The sequence below is a fragment of the Cupressus sempervirens genome, chromosome 3 (assembly GCF_028749045.1).
Source record: "Cupressus sempervirens isolate cs-2001-9-10 chromosome 3, ASM2874904v1, whole genome shotgun sequence".
NCBI classification, from domain to species: Eukaryota; Viridiplantae; Streptophyta; class Pinopsida; order Cupressales; family Cupressaceae; genus Cupressus; species Cupressus sempervirens.
Genome location: NC_143120.1, coordinates 583083540 through 583103256, shown reverse-complemented (window position 1 = coordinate 583103256; position 19717 = coordinate 583083540). Strand labels below are relative to the sequence as shown.

General features: G+C 33.4%; 1 protein-coding gene across 1 annotated transcript in view; it reads left to right on the top strand.

The window, feature by feature from the left end:
* Positions 1–19717, top strand: part of SRT1 (sirtuin 1) — a 159683-nt gene that overhangs the window by 103501 nt on the left and 36465 nt on the right. The window contains exon 9 of the mRNA XM_089821024.1: positions 8121–8174. Within this exon, the coding sequence (XP_089677150.1) occupies positions 8121–8174 (54 nt within the window). The remainder of the gene's footprint in view (positions 1–8120; positions 8175–19717) is intronic.

Genomic DNA, 19717 nt, shown 5'->3' with positions numbered 1-19717 from the left:
TCCTTCTAAGTCCGACTTTGGCCCTTTCTATCCAAATACATATGCTTTACGGTTCATTTCCAACAATCATATGTGTTCCATAAGTGTCTAATCGATACTTTAGACAGTTATCCCTCATGGATTCGTCATTGTAACTAACATCCAAAAGTTTTCATGGATCCAATCTCATTGGAAGATGTTTTTAGCTTCAAGTTGCGGTGCACTGTTCAAGATATGTCAAAACTTCTTCAAAGAACAGAGACATCCCGTCAAGAAGACATGGTTTGATTCTCAAGAAGCAATAATTCATTTGATCTCCATTTTCCCAATGTTTGTCCAAGAACTTGAGTTCGTGTATGAATGCACCAAGCACTTTGCTACAAATTTTTTAAATAAAAAATAAAGAGTTAAAGGTGCTGATGGAAAGTTGTTCCGAATTTACATCTGGACACCATTGAGATGGTTTTCAAAGTGTCAGAGACTCCAGAATGAGCCAATCTACAAAGGACAATTCACGACAACTCGAACAAGAAAAAGCTTGATCACATCATGTTTTGAAATAGTAATGGACAATTCATCAAAGAGAGTTAGAGGCATAGTTATGGGACTCGGACTCGCCTCTGACTTGGAAAGTCAAAATCTAACTCAAACTCGGACTCAACGACCAGACTCGACAAGGACTCGAAAAATTGAAAAACCCATGAAATTCAAAGATTTTTTAGGATTTTAACATTTTTTCATGCATATTTTAGTCAATTAACATCAAATACACAATAATTGAGATAAATAGAAGCTACTTAATGCACATACACAATTTTGCATAGATCACATAAGTATAAAAGCAAATTTTTGAAGGAAAAAAATTGAATAACACAATATAAAGTTATAAACTATAAAGTATAAACATAGTGTCATTGCAGTGTCAAATGTCTACAATATTCATGGATTACGAAATCCATGGTATCAAAGGTTCAATACAAAAATCAAAATAACAACTAGAAGACTAAGGCTCATAATAGTCTATGTCCTCCTACGAGTATGCCTAAGATAAGTTATGGAAGACTGTAGAGCCATCCTCTCTCCCTGTGTTTGAGGCTGAACCTTATCCTCATCCTCATCCTTATCCTCACCCTCACCCACATAATCCCCATCATCAAACTCGGATCCATCACTCCTAGCCTTAGGGTCCTGCACTCTATCTCCTCGCACTCTAGCCTCCTCGACTGCCATTGCTACTGCCTCAGCGTCCCAATCCACCTGATCAACCCACTCCACATCTTCATCACTGAAGACAGGATCAACAATCTTTGTATTCCACTCTGCATGTGGATCAACATTCTCTAATACAATCGGTGATATATCAGTGCCTAGGATCTATTTATGGCAAAGGCGAAGGTTGTAGTGAACAAAGACAAGATCATTCAATTTTTTCACTCCCAACCTATTGCGCTTCTTTGAGTGTATGTGCTCAAATAGACTCCAATTATGTTCAAATCTTGATGCACTAGATGGCTGGCTTAAGATGCGAATCGTAATTCTTTGTAAATTTGGTACCTTAGTGACAAACATCTCCCACCATGCATCTGAAACAAGAAAATTTTAAATCATATCAATAACTTTGACTTTATCAAATTAAAATGGTAATAGAATTAGAAATTAGGATGTAGAATCAAAGATTTTTGCCAAGCATCAATTCTGTCCTATTTTTCTTCCACAACTCCCGTACAAATAAATCCCCTTGATCTTTTTTAAACAACTCAATCTCACAGACTACAATTGTTCCAACTCATGAATCAGGTGACATTCTCTCGACAACATCATAGAGGCCACTCTACACCTCATCATCAGCCTTGAAATGTGGGCTGAATTGGTATGCCAGATCAAGGAAGTAGGCCGTTGCATGTATAGGCCTGCGAAGTAAATGGTGCCAGCGTCTATCAATGACATCCCATATAGGCCCATACCTATCTCGATTCCCTGCAAAAAAAGAGCGAATGGCCTCCTTCACCATATCCATGCCCTCATAAATGTAGCCCATTGAGGGCTTCTCTCCATCAGTAGTTCATAGGAGAACGACAAGCAGCTTTACAAACTGCAATGAAACAATCAACTTTAAGTTTTTTCTTTAAAAGATGAACAATAATTTATAACATAATTTCATAAACAAAATAAAGTTGAAATGAGGACAAAAAGGAAAATTACTGTCACAATATCTGCAATCGGTGTCCAAAAGGAAGCTTCATAAAAAATGTGATCAGCTGCATCAATCCCTGCAGTGGTCTTTGCATATGATAATGCAATCCACTCCTCACTAACAAACATGTGTCTCAAACCTCCCTTTGAATCAAGCAAAGATTTCAAACGTTTCAACCTCCATTTGAATCAAGCCTCGGAAAGTGGGACTCTGCCACAAACTCGCAAAGTCTTGGTCAGACTCGCAGAGTCTCGTTACACTGCTCCAAATACATGCATTTTAAAGCATGCAAAAGCACATGGACACATAATATCACACTCCTGTCGTAATCACTATTTTTTTACGAAGATTTCCATCTCATATTGACATAACATCCTTTTACTAATGAGATAACTTCATTTTATTGATGAAATTGGTTGCTCCCTTAAGACTCACGTACATTGAGTCTCTTAGATAGGAACCATTACTGTTTAAATCAATCCATTTTGCTTCACTGATGCTTTTTCTAGATCTTATGTATAATTTTGTGGGGTAATGTTTTAATTGACCGGTTGGATCAAAGTGTCACTAAATTCAATCTTTAATATTACTCTATTATTGTTTTCTGCAATAATTTTGTCTAATTAACTTCTAATGGAAAATACCAATTAGACAAGAATCAAAAAGATATGAAAGTATAAACTGAACTTTTTTTTCCATACTATCATTTATAAGAAAGTTTAAGACAACCATCACTTACTTAACATGAAACCATGAAGAACTGATCTAAATTGAAAGAATCTTCTACACTTCTCAAATAAGAAGAAAATATACTGACTACATTTATTAATCTCTCCCATATATATTAAATTGTGTATTGTAAATATGAAATCCTAAATTTTCTACTCTATAGCCCATTGGAGTGGATGAAGGGACTTAGAGAACTGCATTCTATGTCATTGTTTGTTTCCAAGATCAAATGAGTAACATTTTCCAAATAGAGCCAGTTGTTGTCCTGCATTTTGTCACCACAAACTGTAGGTAACATTACAAAACTTTTTAAACTTAGTTTTGCATTTCTTTGAGATAATTCATTATTTAATTGGCCAACATTGATCAACCAATCGACCCCAATTCGTATAATGAATCCTTTTACTGAAGGCTTTTGTCAAGACCTTTTTCTTTTTTCTTTTTTTTAGCCTGTGATTGATTTTTGAAGACTTCAATGTCTTTTTTCAGATTTTTGATTGTGTGTTTGTTTGATATTGATCTTTTGGTTTTGTTCAATCACTTGTGTTCGGTTTTCCCTTCAATTTGGTATATCTGAGGGCTTAGTTGGACTTTAAAATATCATGTTATATTTTAATGTTGACATTCACCTTTCAAAAAGTATAACATAGTCACTTTATGTTATGTTTTTAAGTTACTTTATCACTTAACTGACTATAGAGCACTTTATGTTATATTTTAATGTTGAGTTGCTTTTTAAATTTTTCACTTAAGTGACTTAATAACTATATAGTTTGATTTATTTTCGAGTTACTTTATGTTTTATTTAAAACTTCTAACTTAAATATAGTTTTCCCTTTATGATTAATAGAGATTACTTGCACATATAAGTAAAGTACTCAACAATAGTTAGAAAGGTAATATAACAACAGTCTATTCATTAATTCCTTGCTACATACAAATTTCTCCATACAAGTGTGTCCCATTCCAAGAGAGAAGTGCATACATATAGTGTCCCTTTCAAAAATTCAATTAAACATGTGCTTAATTGATCACCTAAGTTGTGCAAATGCAACATTCAACCCATCTACATGTTTACATGTAAAGGGTCTCTGAGAATGCGATTTGCATGAACTTGGTCCTTTACATGTTTAGTGTCCCATGTAAATGCATTGGGAGAATGCAATTTTGCTTTCCAAGGTCAACATTGCTCAAAGCATATTACATATTGCATATTTTAAAACATGCAAAAGGGCCTAAAGAGTGTGATTTGTTCTCTCAACCTCTAAAAGCAAGTTTTTAAAACATGTAATAGAGCCTAGAGAGTGCGATTTGTCTCTTGACTCCAAATACATGCATTTTAAAACATGTAAAAGCACATGGACGTGATTTGCATAGAAGACCAAAAGATATGTATTTTAAAGCATGTAAAGCCTCTAATAGAACACGGTTTTGCATTCCAGCACATGCATTTGCACTTGGAGTCCACAATTTTGTCTCCAAGAGCAAAAACGTCCATGTTCATACAATGCAAGGGCATGTTTTTGATGATATTGCCAAGATTTCTTCATTCCAAGCTATGAAATCTGTTTAGAAAGTCTCTGGCCTCTCTGTCATTGGCAGAACTAGTGCCAACATCTCTATACCCTGTACCATCTGAACCTCCTGAACTACCAATACCCCTGTCACCAAAACTGCCAAACTGTATCTCTGGTTATCCATTACAAGGTGGAGAAGTGGGACATCTGCAGATGTAGTGTCTACCCGGAATAAACCTTTGAGCCATGCTGAAACCTGATTCCCTACAGGCTGACAGGAAACCTCCCTAATATTATTGTAATGAACCGAACTGGCTCACACTATTCTAATACTGGATAGTATTGTTTTTGTTTTATAATGTCTTGCAATCTTTTGATTTTTTAACAGAATATATGATTTTGTATTTTGAAAAAAAAAAAGGAATGTGCAAATGAAATACAAATTCAATAATAATGACAAAGCTAACTTACCTTCACAACAAACTACAATTTGGTGCTGCAATGTCAACTTTTTATTACTCAAGGAGTTTACATTAATTTGCAGAAAATGAAACGCCTTATTGGCGTTCTGCAGTAGCAGCGGAAATCGCCTATTCTAGCGTCAATCAGTCACCACCCGATGGGTATTCTAATCACTTAGAGAGAAATACCAAGACGCCAAAGTGGATGCCACCCGGCTAGAAAATAATGGCAGGGTTGAGACATCCAATGCCCAAAGAATAACAATGCCCAGTAGCAGATATATTTATCACCCAACAAATATGCTACCAGCAATTGCAAATATAAGAAGATTCAACACCTATTAACAATGAGAATAAATGCCCAGCCAAGGAATTGAATAGCAGAATTTCCAATGCCAAAATGCAGAGATACTAGGCGTTTAAATGCAGTAATAATTAACTCCAATTTATAGAACTCAATGGCACACTATAGCAAAAATATAAAACTGCAAACTCACAGTGCAAATTCTCCCTCCAAGAAACAATAGCCACAATTGAGGTTGACACCCAATTATGTTTGTAGAAATAATTCAATTCACTAAACCTCAGCAATGAAATTTTTGCAATGCTCAGATTCAGAATAGTAAACCAACTTGCTATGCAACAACATCAAATTGATACAGGAATCATGAGGAATCAGCCCTTGAGAATTCACTCTTGAAACCCTTACAGAAAATATCAAAAAGTCATAGAAAAAAGTGGATCCTTTTGCTTCATGAAGCCTCTTTTATAATGCAACCTGGCTTCTCCAACACATCTTTCATTACAGTTGCTTCATCAACACACCTTTTAATTAGAAGCTTCCATCTAATTATTTTAAATAAATAACTTTCAAACACATGGCTTCATGAAGACAACTTTCACTTAAAAGGCTTTTCTAACACACCATCAAATTATAACACTTACGTGATAAAGTCGTTTATTAAGATAATCTTAATAAACAACTTATAATGTAGAGCTCCAATCAATCACTGAAGAAGCAAAACCACCTGGTGCCTCAGGGGCACTGCCAAAATAGGAATTGTCCACAATTTACTTACTGTAAATGGCAAGCCAATCAACAGAGACCCTCAAATCACATTGTCAGCCCACAATGGTCGCAATGATGAATTCACTAAGCCCAACTACAGAAGCCTGCTAAAATGGGGGCATTACATGGTCATTTGAGCATAAAGCTTTTGGCACATTCTTCTTGCATTCTAAAGAATTAACCAAAGACAACATCATCATTGCAAGAGCGAATTGACAAGATAAAAAACAGCATCATTTTCATTAATGCAAGAATACTTCATGGTTGAAACACCAACATATCACTATAAGCGATATCATCATATACATAATTGCATATATATGGAGATTGAAATCAGATATAATAATTTCATTTCTATAAGCAATATTAGGAACATTTGCAAGTTCATAAAGTCAGGTCAGAAATAGCAATTTATTGCTATAGGCAATAGGGAAATTATATAACTTACTTTCCATTAGCAAATCAGAGAAGGCTATTATCATTTTAAGCATCAAGATCATTCTTGGATGATAATACCAGCCATATCAGATATAGTGACAATCCATTTCAACAGTCGTTTTACTGTCAGTGCAGCTGTTTGCATCAGGTTTCCAGAATTATAGTGGCTATTCAGCTAGTTCTTCACCAACACCTCAATTGGAGTGGTGAATGCCTGAATCGAGATTGCAAATTGTATTGGTAGGCTTTGTTAGTATCAAAACGAGTACCCCTGGTCAACTTTGTAGTAAATAATTATGTCATTTTCGTCATGTTTTTATGCCTATCATAATCCTACCTTTCAAATCCTAAATTTGTCAAGTGTTGCTCTACTTTTGTCATAGCTGACAGTGTATGCAGGTTGTGCAAATGGAGGTTAGATAATGAATAATATGGAGAAGCATTTGAATTTCTAAGCATTGACAGAGGTTGAAGGGAATGCCAGAAGATTTGAAACAGAATTTGAAATTTGTGAAAATCAAGGGAATACTTTCAGCATCTTGTCCAAGTGACATATCAACAGAAAGTGAAGGATGAAGGAGCAGCAAAAGATTGCCTTAAAGAAAGCATAGGTTTGATAACTTAATCCAAAGTGGAAAAGATCCTAGGGAACTATGCTATGAGTGAAATCATCAAATCCATTTTATTATTGTACATACTGTCAATGGTTGAAATAAGGACAAGTTTCTGTTAAAATGATATTGTTGTTAAAATGATATTTTTTTAAAAACTATTAAAGTAAATTTCTTATATTCTAAACTGCTCAACCATGGGAAAAGTGTGCAAGGCTGGGAAGTGTCACACACGTTCCTTGAAAACTTTAAGATGGCATTAACACTAAAAAAATGTGACCATAGTGGAAGTGGTGAATATAAAACACAACCACCTGAAAAAAGGATTGATTCAAGTTCAAATTATTTTTCTGTTTTGCATTGTCATGAAAGTTAAAGACTAAAATGCTAATATGTTCCTTGACAATGATATCCCAAACTTTATTAATTATGTAAAGATTCCAGGGATGATGCAGCACTTTGTGAGCTGACAACAAAGTAGAATAGGGTAATGGCTGCCCCAAAACTATGTTTTATCAGACGAATGTTTGCTATAAGACTAAACACCTAAAGTGGCACCAAAAATGTTATGGAGCATGGTGGCTACCAAGTTTGAATCAAATCATGTAACATGCAGTATTTGAATAGCTCCCTGCCTGCATTCAATATCTGAACAATCATACTCACTAATAATCAATTAACAAAAATGATGTTTGTTCAAGATTCTTTCAGGCATTACTAGTATTATTGGTTAACAAATAAGTGTTCTATCATTTTTTCATCTGTTTAGTGCTATATCTTTCTGATATTGAAAGGCTTGAAGCCATTGTGTATTTGAGCTCTATTAGGCTACAAAGAGATGCAATTGTCAATCTATGATGCGTAACTCTCTTTCATCTGTAGACCTCCAAATGGAAATGATAGGGTGCTAGGCTTTTATGTGATTTACTGTTTTTATTTATTAATTGATTGTGGTTTGCAAACAATTTGCTGAATGTGATTTAGAAGAGGCATTATTTGATGATTTTGGTTCCCATCTATAAATGAAGTCTTCAATAGATTTGTTTTATTGGTTGGATATTCATGTAAAAGTTAAATTTTCTTTGTAGTTTGATAATAACAATACTATGTCTACACATGTAGCCAACTCCGAAGGACAAGAAAGCAGCTTTGCTTATACATGCCCAAGTTGACAAGGTATGGATCTTGAGTGAGCATCATAAGTAAGATATTTTCAATAAGCTATATTCTTGGTGCCTTTTTAGACCTAATAGTATATACTTTTCCAGATTTTGAAATTGCAATCGGTGGTGTTATTAATTATTCTAAATTTTTCCGTGCTTGGGAACTTGTAAGTAATAAAGGCCTTTTAGGGGTGATTTGTAATTTTTGAGAAGTAGACATGGCTTAATTTTGGACTCTGACTCTGACTTAGACTCGGTGGAAAACTCAGTGAAAAGCCAGATATACAAAATATAAATATAAGAAATGAAAAAAAAACAAGTTATTAAATTTACTAAGGACTTTCCAGATTTTGAAATTGCAATTGGTGGTGTTTTAAATTTCACTAAATGTTTCCATGCTTGGTAACTTGTAAGTAATAAAGGCCTTTTTAGGGGTGATTTGCAATTTTTGAGAAATAGACATGGCTTAATTTTGGACTCTGACCCTGACTTAGACTCAGTGGCAAACTTGGTGAAAAGCTAGTTACAGAAAATATAAATATAAGATATGAAAAAAAAGAGGTTATTAAATTTAATAAGTTTTAATTCCATTTTCTTAACTTAATATCTCTTAAAATTTAGGAAAATTCTATTTTGCTTAATGCCTTTTGAAACATGCAAAGTGTTTATGGAGATGCTCCCCAACTTGCTTGTGACGATATATATAACATATTGATAGTTCACCAGTCCCCTACTATTCACTTGCTGGTAGTTCATGGATGTGATCACATTTTTTTATGCCAATATTATACTCTGCCTCTGCTGCTTCATCAATTATCAGTACCTGTTTGATGAATTAGTCGACTTTCTAATATGTTATTTCATTGTGTAACAAGCGCTGTTGGCTCGAGCATCAAAACTCAATTTTGGTTGTTTGACATTTCATCAAACAGTTGGCAAATTAAGTCTGTTTTTTGTGTGTATGGAAGAGTTTGCTTTTGTTTTTGAATAGTATGCATGACAAAGTCAAATAACTCAACTTCTGAAGTTTATATCTCCTTGCAAATATGTTCAAGATCATGAAACTAATTATTAATTTAAATGTGCACCTTTTTAACTTCAACAAATAATCACCATTTGCAAGAATGAAGGCAACTCCATTGTTATGATAATTCGGAGCTGCTAATGTCAAAAACGCAGACCCAAGAAATTATTGCAGCTCCTTTAAATCCAAACTTCCAGAATTGGTTGCAGCCTATGGAATTGCAATGTTGCTGTGCTAGGGGAGATCTCAGCCAATAAAAATGTGATGCCAACTTGAGATAGGTTGGATGCAGCTGCTGGATATCCAACGCTGCCTCTATGATTCTGATCGTAGACCCTTAATACATACTCCAGATGCATCAAACACAGACTTTAATTGCAGAACTATATTTTCCTGTGATAGCCTTCCATATTCCTAATAATTTGCAGAAGCATTGCAACAGATTCAATGCTATGAAACTCATTTCATCGCTCTACAAAATGCGGTCAGATAATTAATTGAATGGTACAACACCATTCAATTCTGAGATAAATCTCAGCCCAATACTCAACAGATAGAGCACAATTCACATGATGTTTCACATATTCGAAGTACTGAAAAGGTGAAGAATTCACATTTCTCCAACAATGTTGAAATTCTTGTTTCAATGTCTTCTCTAAACACAAAGTCATCAAATAACATAAACAATAGAATGAATTCCTTTTTTACAAAACATTGTTATTGAAATAAATTAGGATGACTTCTTCAAGACACCAAAAGCAAGTAGCTTCTCACACATTTTTCACTAAAGAGCCTTCGCCAGTACACTATTCAATTAGAAGCCTTCATTTAATAATACTGAATTAATAATAAACAATTCCCAAGCTAAAAGCTTCATGAAGACACTTTTCACTTGAAAGGCTTCTTCAACACACCTTTCACTTGAACGCGTTGCTTTTAAGACTTAGGATTATATTCCATGTGAATTAATGATTAATATCCCCACTTGATGCCCAAAAGCAATTTTTAAAAGTTAAACTCAATATATACCACTAAAAGTTTCAATATCATCACCAATTGAATATAACGCCTAGGTACAAGCCAAAAATTGAAACCAGCATCACTGACTTACTAAAAATAGTAAGTCGATCACCATGGACACTCTAAACATCTCGCCAGCCTACAAGGATCACAATGATGGACTGGCCACACTGGCTACCAACTGCTAAAAATAAGGGAATACACACTATTAGGCTAATCAATTGCAAAATAAACAATGTTGAAGGAAAAAAGGATTGCAACTTTTGATTATCCCTTTCTCTTGCACTTATTACAATTTGACATAAAATCAACTAAAACAAAATTCTTGTTTTCTAAGCCCCAGCATTAAATTTATCTAGTAATGTTAAGCCATAAATATTATTTCTTGTATTGCTATGATGAGTTAAGAAAGTGGATGATTAATTTTAATGGATCAATCTACATTCTTGGGAAAGGATGCAGTTTAGTTAAGAAGAGATTGTGCCTATATAATGTCCCCTTTTTGGGTCCATAATGATTATTGTCTTTAAATCAATTGTAATATACATAATAGTCATTTCAGTTATCAATGGTGCTTCATTATTTAGATATGCAATTGAAAGATATAAATATTGTCCAAGTTGCCTAGACACCATCTATGGACTCCCTCAAAGTTTATAGGTCCAATCTCATTTCACAAACGGGACGCTGACCTCTACCCTCTATTGGGTAAAGATCCATTAGATTAGATTTATACAAGTCCCTCCTTGGTAATATTTAATCCTTCTGATCATAAATCAAATAATAACAATACTAAAAATAATCATATTTCGATTATCAATAATCGTATCTAAAGATCAAGTCATATGTATATTAGAATTAATTCTATTTTAATAGCTATCAATAATGATATTGAAAAATAATCTTTAATATGGTTGAAGTTTTATTAAAGTGTTGATACTTAAATTATATCATTGAGTGTTCACTCCCCTATAATATATATAATAATAATGGAAAGACTCCTTATATCCCTTATTTGTCTAACATCGCTATTCTCGTGAGATGTGCATGACTATATTCTGTATAATTGAATGGAAACGCCTTGGGATGTGTTATCCTTACATATGGATTGTTTGTTGATGTCTCGTGGATATCAGCCTTATAATAAATGGGTCAAATTCTCCCATTCGCTCCTTAGAAGATGGTTTTATGTTTTATATCTTTTTTGGTGGTTACTCTATGAATTAGGGTCAATTCGGTTATATGCTTCCCTTTTATAATGTAAGAGGGTGTCATATTAATATATGTTCAAACAAATTTTAATTTTATATCATAATGGGTCGAATCCCATATACTCTTTCCTTTTTAACTCTCTTTCCTTGTTGATTCTTTATAATGTATGTTTATTTGATATATTTGCATAATTATAATTTCTTTACAATACCCAAATGTAGGTGTGGGTTTATTGTCTCCTGTACTTATCTTATTCCTTCCACCTTTTTGGCCTTATCTCACTAGTGACCCCATTACTTGTACGTAGCATACGATTGACTTGTGGGGAGTTATTTGGTTTCAAACCTTGTTTTAACAATTTTGTGATATCCCCAATCTCAGAGGTCAAATTAATTAGAACAATGACACAATGATCAATATAATATCTAAATGATAAATAATACAATATAATCTGTTATTAATATGATATTATATTAAACATTTATCCGCCTAGTAATATATTAAATAAGTGTTATTATAATATTATAACAATAAATATTATTGTAATAAACATTACAATTATCAAAATAATTAAAATAATCTTCAATTAAAACATAAAAATAACCCCAAAATAGACATATGTAATTCTCTAAATAAAGAATATTTTATTACTAAAATGAATTGTTAAGTAATAGAACAACTTTCTTTATCACTAAGTAAATACTTAATATATTATTATATTATAATACAATAAAGACTTAAACAAATAAATAAATAAATAAATAAATAAATATCAATAATTATTAAAAACATATTACAATATATTATTATATTATAATATATAATAAACATTTTCATTCGAATGAAGGAATGACCTAGATCAAATAGCCATGACGTTCACATTTAACAAATATAAATATCGAAGGAGAAAATCATTAGAGGAGGCATGGAACAAGATCAGACAAAAGGGGCTCTCAATTATACTCCGACTAACATAGGAAGAATAGACGGCTAGTGGAGGAAAGGAAGACATCAACCTAAGTTGGAGATTCGCATAACTCAGGTCCTACATAACACTACGGGCAGATTGCATGACCAAGAGTCTCAGGAAATACTAGATGGAAACAATATTGCAGACTCGATTGTATTATCCATAATAGAATCAATTTCTTATTTCTGTTGTGCTTGGAGATTTAGGTCTGCATAAGAGAGCTATCACCTAGCGGCATGAACCGGGGCATCACCACTCCTCGTTGCATACAAAACCCGTCACAGTGCAGAGATTATACAAGACATTGTTCACATCCAAACAAACATCTCCAATCTGCTAACGTGGACATCCAGACACAAGGAATAAATACAGATATATCCAAAATATTCAAGCAGGGAAGAAAATGGAGAAAAATATCTAAGGAAAAGAGGTTCACACCAATACATCCCCGCAAGGTAGGACCATTTCTTAGCAAACTCGTATTAGTGGCAATAATTGTCAAAGACAACGATTCCTGTCTTCACCATTTATTGGTCTTATCATCCTTAAAGGAAATTGCATGCAGTTAGTTGCCCTCCTTCGAAGACATTATCATTACATATCTTATACAATAGTAGCATTATCATAAGATTATTTGAATCTTCATGGGTAATCACCAGAGTTGAGTCATAATTGTAAGGAGATACCAAATTGACCTATAGTATCAAGTCAAACTGAACATAACACAGGTCATAGTAGCCATTATACCAAGTACTAGTTAATTGGTAAGTCTAACCGAGTAAAAGACAGAAGCCTTTGTGGTAGGAGAACAATAATTACAGAGTATTATCTCTTAATTGTAAGTCTCTATGAACTGGGGACGTTACAAATTTCTTCTTTTATCCTTACCCCTCCATGATTCTCTTTCCCCAAGAGATACTCGGTACATATACTCAGCATAATCAAAATGATCACGTCCTTTTGGTGATGTGTCATCCCTTTATTTATTATCATGTTTAGTACTTTGTTTAGGATTGTTAATATTATATTTGTGTACCTAGGTAGAGTAGGGTTTAATGATTATCTTTAGGAATTATTTATTTGTTTTAAAGATTTATTTATTAATATTTATATTATATATATCGAGAATTATAGATGATCAATTGAATTATATCTAATAATCAATTATAACTATATACATATTCTTTTAGTAAATAATAAATTGCTTGTCCTCAAGCAATTACAACTTCATTTAAATGACACGATCACAATCTACAACTCTTAATTTGAGTGCCAAGTTTGAATTAAATGATATGATAGATAGTTTGTTGATGGAATTAGGTGTCACTTACATTGAATAGTATGAGAGATTCCATGTGCTAGTCAAAATGGTGATCGAGGGATTGAGTTTCATTCAGGGGGTTGACTGAGCATAATCAATTGATTTGTGGTTGATGATCAGATGCTATATGCAAATAAGTATAGGTTTCATAATGTTGAGGTTGGTGAGTTGCCCATAATATGATTGATGGGTTCAGAAGGTATGATTGATTTTTAAAGCTTCCAATATCTTTTTGGTGTAGTTGATTCATTTAATGGTTTCTTTGAGGAACATTAGTATGTATAAAAGTTAGTAGTCACAAGATTGCTCTTAATCATTTTTGCTTCTCACATGACCTCTTTTGAGTATGGAAATTTTATTGTTGTAGGGTGCTAGATACTCATCTATGAGTAGGCTCCCTCAAGGTATTACAACTGCACGTTCGCACCCATCTCAGACTCTTTCCTCAAGGCTTTTGGAATCATGTTCTTACCCACCTTGGACTCTTTCCTCAAGGCATTCAATACCATGTCTTCACCCATCTTGGAATCTTCCCTCAAGGCATTGGAATCCATGTCCTTACCCATCTTCGGATCTACCTATCTCATGAGGATTTACTCTGCCTCTCTTGTCTTGACAATAAATTACTTATATTCATGAACTTATATTCATCATTTATGTAATCAATAGTCTGAGCTTTATTGAATCAAATGTTTATAATTGTATTTTCCCTACAGCATGGCAAGATCATTGCTCTGATACTATTGTAATGTCCCCTTTCTGGGTTTATCATGATTATTTTCTGTAATTCAATTGTAATATACATATGTAATAATCTTTTCAGCTATGAAATGGTGTACAATTATTTAGATTTGCGATCAAAAGATATAAATATTATCCAACTTTCCTAGACACCATCTATGGACTCCCTCAAAGTTTATAGGTCCAAGCCCGTTTCATAAATGGGGTGCTGACCCCTACCCTCTATTGGGAAAAGATCCATTAGATTGGATTTATACAAGCCCCTCATTGGTAATATTTAATCCTTCTGATCACAAATCGAATAATGACAATACTAAAAATAATCATATTTCGATTATCAATAATCATATATAAAAATCAAGTCATATGTATAGTAGAGTTAATCCTATTTTAATAACTATTAATAATGATATTGAAAAATAATCTTTATAATGATTGTAGTTATATTAAAGTGTTGATACTTTAATTATATCATTGAGTGTTCACTCTCCTATAATAATAATAATAATAGGCAAGAGCCTGCAACACAACGGTGAATTGTGAGCCTCTTAATTGGGAGGTCTTGGGTTCGAATCTACTCAAGATTAACTAATAATTGAAATAATTAACTACAAAAAATAACAATAACCTTGGTAATAATAATTAACCTTGGCTTCAACCTCTTACCGATCAAAAAAATAAAAAAATATTAATAATAATGGAAGACTCCTTATATCACTTATTTGTCTGACATCGCTATTCTCGTCAAATGTGCATGACTATATTCAGTATAATTGAATGAAACACCTTGGGATGTGTTATCCTTGCATATGGATTGTTTGTGTGGATGTCGGCCTTATAATAAATGGGTCAAATTCTCCCATTCGGTTGTTCGGAGATGGTTTTATGTTTTATATCTTTTTTGGTGGTTACTCTATGAATTAGTGTCAATTCAGTCATATGCTTACCTTTTGTAATGTAAGAACGTGTCATATTAATAAACGGTCAAACAAATCTTAGTTTTATATCATAGTGGGTAAAATCCCATATATTCTTTCCTTTATAACTCTTTTTCCTTGTTGATTCGCTGTAATGTATGTTTTTCCAATATATTTGTAGAATTATAACTTCTTTACAATGCTCAAATATAGGTGTGGGTTTCTTGTCTCCTATACTTAGTTTATTCCTTCCACCCTTTTGTCCTTATCTCACCAGTGATGGGTCCCATTACTTGTACATAGATTATGATTGACTCATGGGGAGTTATTTGGTTTCAAACTCCATTTAAAAAAAATTCTTCTTTTATCCTTATTGCTCCATGATTCTCTTTCCCCGAGAGATACTCAGTACATATACTCAGCATAACCAAAATGGTCGCATCCTTTTGGTGATGTATTGTCCCTCTCATTAATTATTATGTTTAGTACTTTGTTTAGGATTGTTAATATTATGTTTGTGAACTTAGGAAGTATGTTTGGAGTATGATTTAATAATTATCTTTAGGAATTATTAATTTGTTTTAAAGGTTTATTTATTAATATCTATATTATATATATTGAGAATTATATCTGATCTATTTTATTATATCTAATAATCAATTTATAACTATATACATGTTCTTTTAGTTAATAGTAAATAAGAATGTCTATTATAATTTAACATTAGGTTCTATTACATAGTGGGTATTACAACCTGAGAAAAAGACATAACTCTTGAAGGCAACTATTTCCAATATGCTAGATATAAGATGGGGACGTTCACCATTTTATTACCGGGGAAGAATATAGCAGAGTCCACGTAAAACATGGCAAATTTGAAGATCTATAATTGTACAACAAGAAAATATATATTTCAATCCTTAATCAGTGACATATATCAGATACATCAATCAAACTACTAAGGAAATACATATCAATTTTGAGGCATCTGAGACAACAATAATCCCAATCAACATTTTAATAATACAACCAACACACAAAATTAATTATCAATAAACAATACAAGCATCATATATGTTTACCATACAGGGGAAAAGGATACTTATCGCATTCTGTCAATTAAGATGTAACACAGAACATATAATTAATTTATATACACAATATGCACTCCGAGTACAATGCTTACAATGATAATGATTATGATACTTCAATAGTGCCTACAGATGATGTACATATATTTTCCCAAAGGGGTGACTCAACCGTCATGCACCCTTTTGGATACAATTCTACCCGTTGGCTACAATATAGAATTTACCGACAACATCATCCCCCCCCAAAAAGTAAAGTCGTCTCCAGACAACAAAATAGAGACGACACTTACAACAAAACTCAACTATAACCAAAACAACTAATTACATCAAGACTTAAACAACTAAGAAGATGGATGCGTACTGGTGTCATAGACGTCTGTGCTCTAAGCTCATCCAGCTCTGCTCGAAGCAATATAGAATTTACTGACAACAATATAAACAATATAGACCATGATATACTATTTATTTGAACATATCATGAAGATTCTCATAATATACGGTTCAACATAGTATGAAAATTATATTATAATACTAGGAAGCATTGATTTAGGAGATTATAGTGATGAGGAACATCATGACTTAGAAGTTTATAATATTAAATTATATTTAGATCAAAGGAAATACAATCTGGTCAATTGAACTTATTTATATGTCAAAATTATAAGGGAAAGTGGAACAATTTGCAATTTTATCACCTGACAAATGAGAGACATACAAGACAAGATCATAATGACATCAAAGATTAAAGACATTGACCAAAATACGAGGTCAAGAAAATGCGAGAATGCATGTGGGTGTTAATACATACCAAGTAATTGATTGAATATGGAGGATATATAAATAGACAATGTGAAAGACAATAGTATGAACATATCAACAGAGAGAAGAAGGAACATGTGTAAGGAAGGAGATTCACACAAGAATACAAAAGATCATGTAGTGTAGAGGAACTTAAGAAATAAGATACATTAACTCTGATTTTCCAATGACATTATAACTTCATGGGATAAATTTGTAATTCAATATTACTCATATACTTGAATACAACCAAAGATTGTAATATCATTCATTAGATTTAGTCAACTATTTGACGTTATTAAGTAAATAAGAACAAACCATGGTTAATAAGGAATATGTCGAATAAAACGATTTAGATTAGGTGATATTGTGCATTTACTTAACTTATGTACAAGTATTTGGGTAGAGTAATTATGAGGAATTAAAGTTATTGTCTTGATTTTTTGAGCCCCCCTACAAGGGCATATTACAATGGTCTCATAGGATGATCCTGCTAGCCTGTAGGGTAAAAGAAAGGATATGGAATCCAAGTCAATAGTGTGAAAATAAATTCAATGTAGAGAAAAAACATATAGAGTCAACTGCAGTCACAGATATTGATAGGCAGTTAGCATCAGTAAAATTAAGCACTTTATATGTGGGTACTACTTCATAGAATGAAAATATTTGTATAATCTCTTGAGAGATAATCTATACTATAGAGACAATAATCCATATGAACCAGGACTTGGAAGAAGGATATCTTAGCTAAGGGAAATGTTGAGGATTTGATAGATAAATCCTATAGACCTTAAGAACATCCTTTAAAGAAATCAGCCAAGTAAATAAGGATTGTTCCTCAGAACCCAAAGGGATCCTCTTAGATGGTTAGGAAACTTGACTTGGATGTCAATTCTAGGGAAAATGGTGGATTAACTAATGATTGATCTCCAAAACACAAAGGACCCTCCCAGAGGATTGGGAAGCCCAATTTTAAGAATGCTTGAAGGATTGTGTAGATATTCTTGAATGTTAGCCACAAAGGGCACTCTCGAATGTCGTCCACAGGGGACATTCATGTGAATATCGGCCACAGAGGGTAAATATCAGCCACAATGGGCATTCATGCGAATGTCGGCCACAGAGGGCATTCTTGACTGTCATCCATAGAGTGTATTGTTGGTGAATGTCGGCCATAGAGGGTGTTCTTAGTGAACATTGCCATGCTTGGTAGAGGGTGCTCTAAGTGAGTGTCCCCATTCTTGGCAAAGGGGGTACTTGGTGTGCTCCGACATTCTTGCAGAGGGGGTACTTGGTGAGCGTCGACATTCTTGCAGAGGGCATTCTTGATGATCGTCACCATGCCACAGAGGGCATTCTCGACTGTCATCCATAGAGGGTATTGTTGGTGAATGTCGGGCATAGAGGGTGTTCTTAGTGAACATTACCATGCTTGGTAGAGGGTGCTCTTAGCGAGTGTCGCCATTCTTGGTAGAGGGGGTACTTGGTGAGTGCCGACATTCTTGCAGAGAGGGTACTTGGTGAGTGTCCACATTGTTGTAGAGGGAGTTCTTGATGATCATCACCATGCTTGGCAGAGGGCATTCTTGGTGAGCATCACCATTCTTGGTAGAGGGCATTCTTAGTCTGTCGCCATGCTTGGCAGAGGGCGTTCTTAGTGAGCATCACCATGATTGGCAGAGAGCGATCTTGGTGATTGTCGACATTCGTGGCAAACAACGTTCTTAGTGAGGGTCCCCATTCTTGGAGAATGTCGCCAATATTGATAAAGGGCATTCTTAGTGAATGTTGGCTACAAGTGAGTGTTGACCATAGAGGGCATTCTTGGTGAATGTTGGCAATAGAGGGCGATTCTGGTGAATGTCGCCATGCTTGGTAGAGGAGATTCAGGGTGAGTGTAAAAGCTTGATCAAAAGTCATTTTTGGAGCTAAACAACAAACATGTGAAGGAAAGTATTATCGTACATCAAGATAATTTCTACCTTTTGAATTATTCATTATATTTTCAATTGAGTATTATGATATCCTGATTTGAAATTAATTTTTTAGGGTCATTGGAATAGATATCAAAGTTGCACGACATATACTAATCACATTAAATCGAGATTGCTTGAGGGCAAGCAATTCTTGGAAGAGTGGAGTTTAATGTCCCCTTTATATAATAAAGCTTAATAACAAATAATAAAATATGTATCAAATAAACCAATAATATGATTATAAAATAGAAATAATAATATAATATAGTTTAACATTATCAATATATTGATATTGTTAATATACAATTATAATATAAATAAAATATTAATTATATTAAATGAAAACATTACAAGTAATACTAATATAATAATCAATTATTAATATATATCAAAGCTATTATATTAATGTATATACTTATAATATTAAACAATAATAATTTACAGGTACATAAATATTGAAATGCAGAAAATAAACATAGAAATACA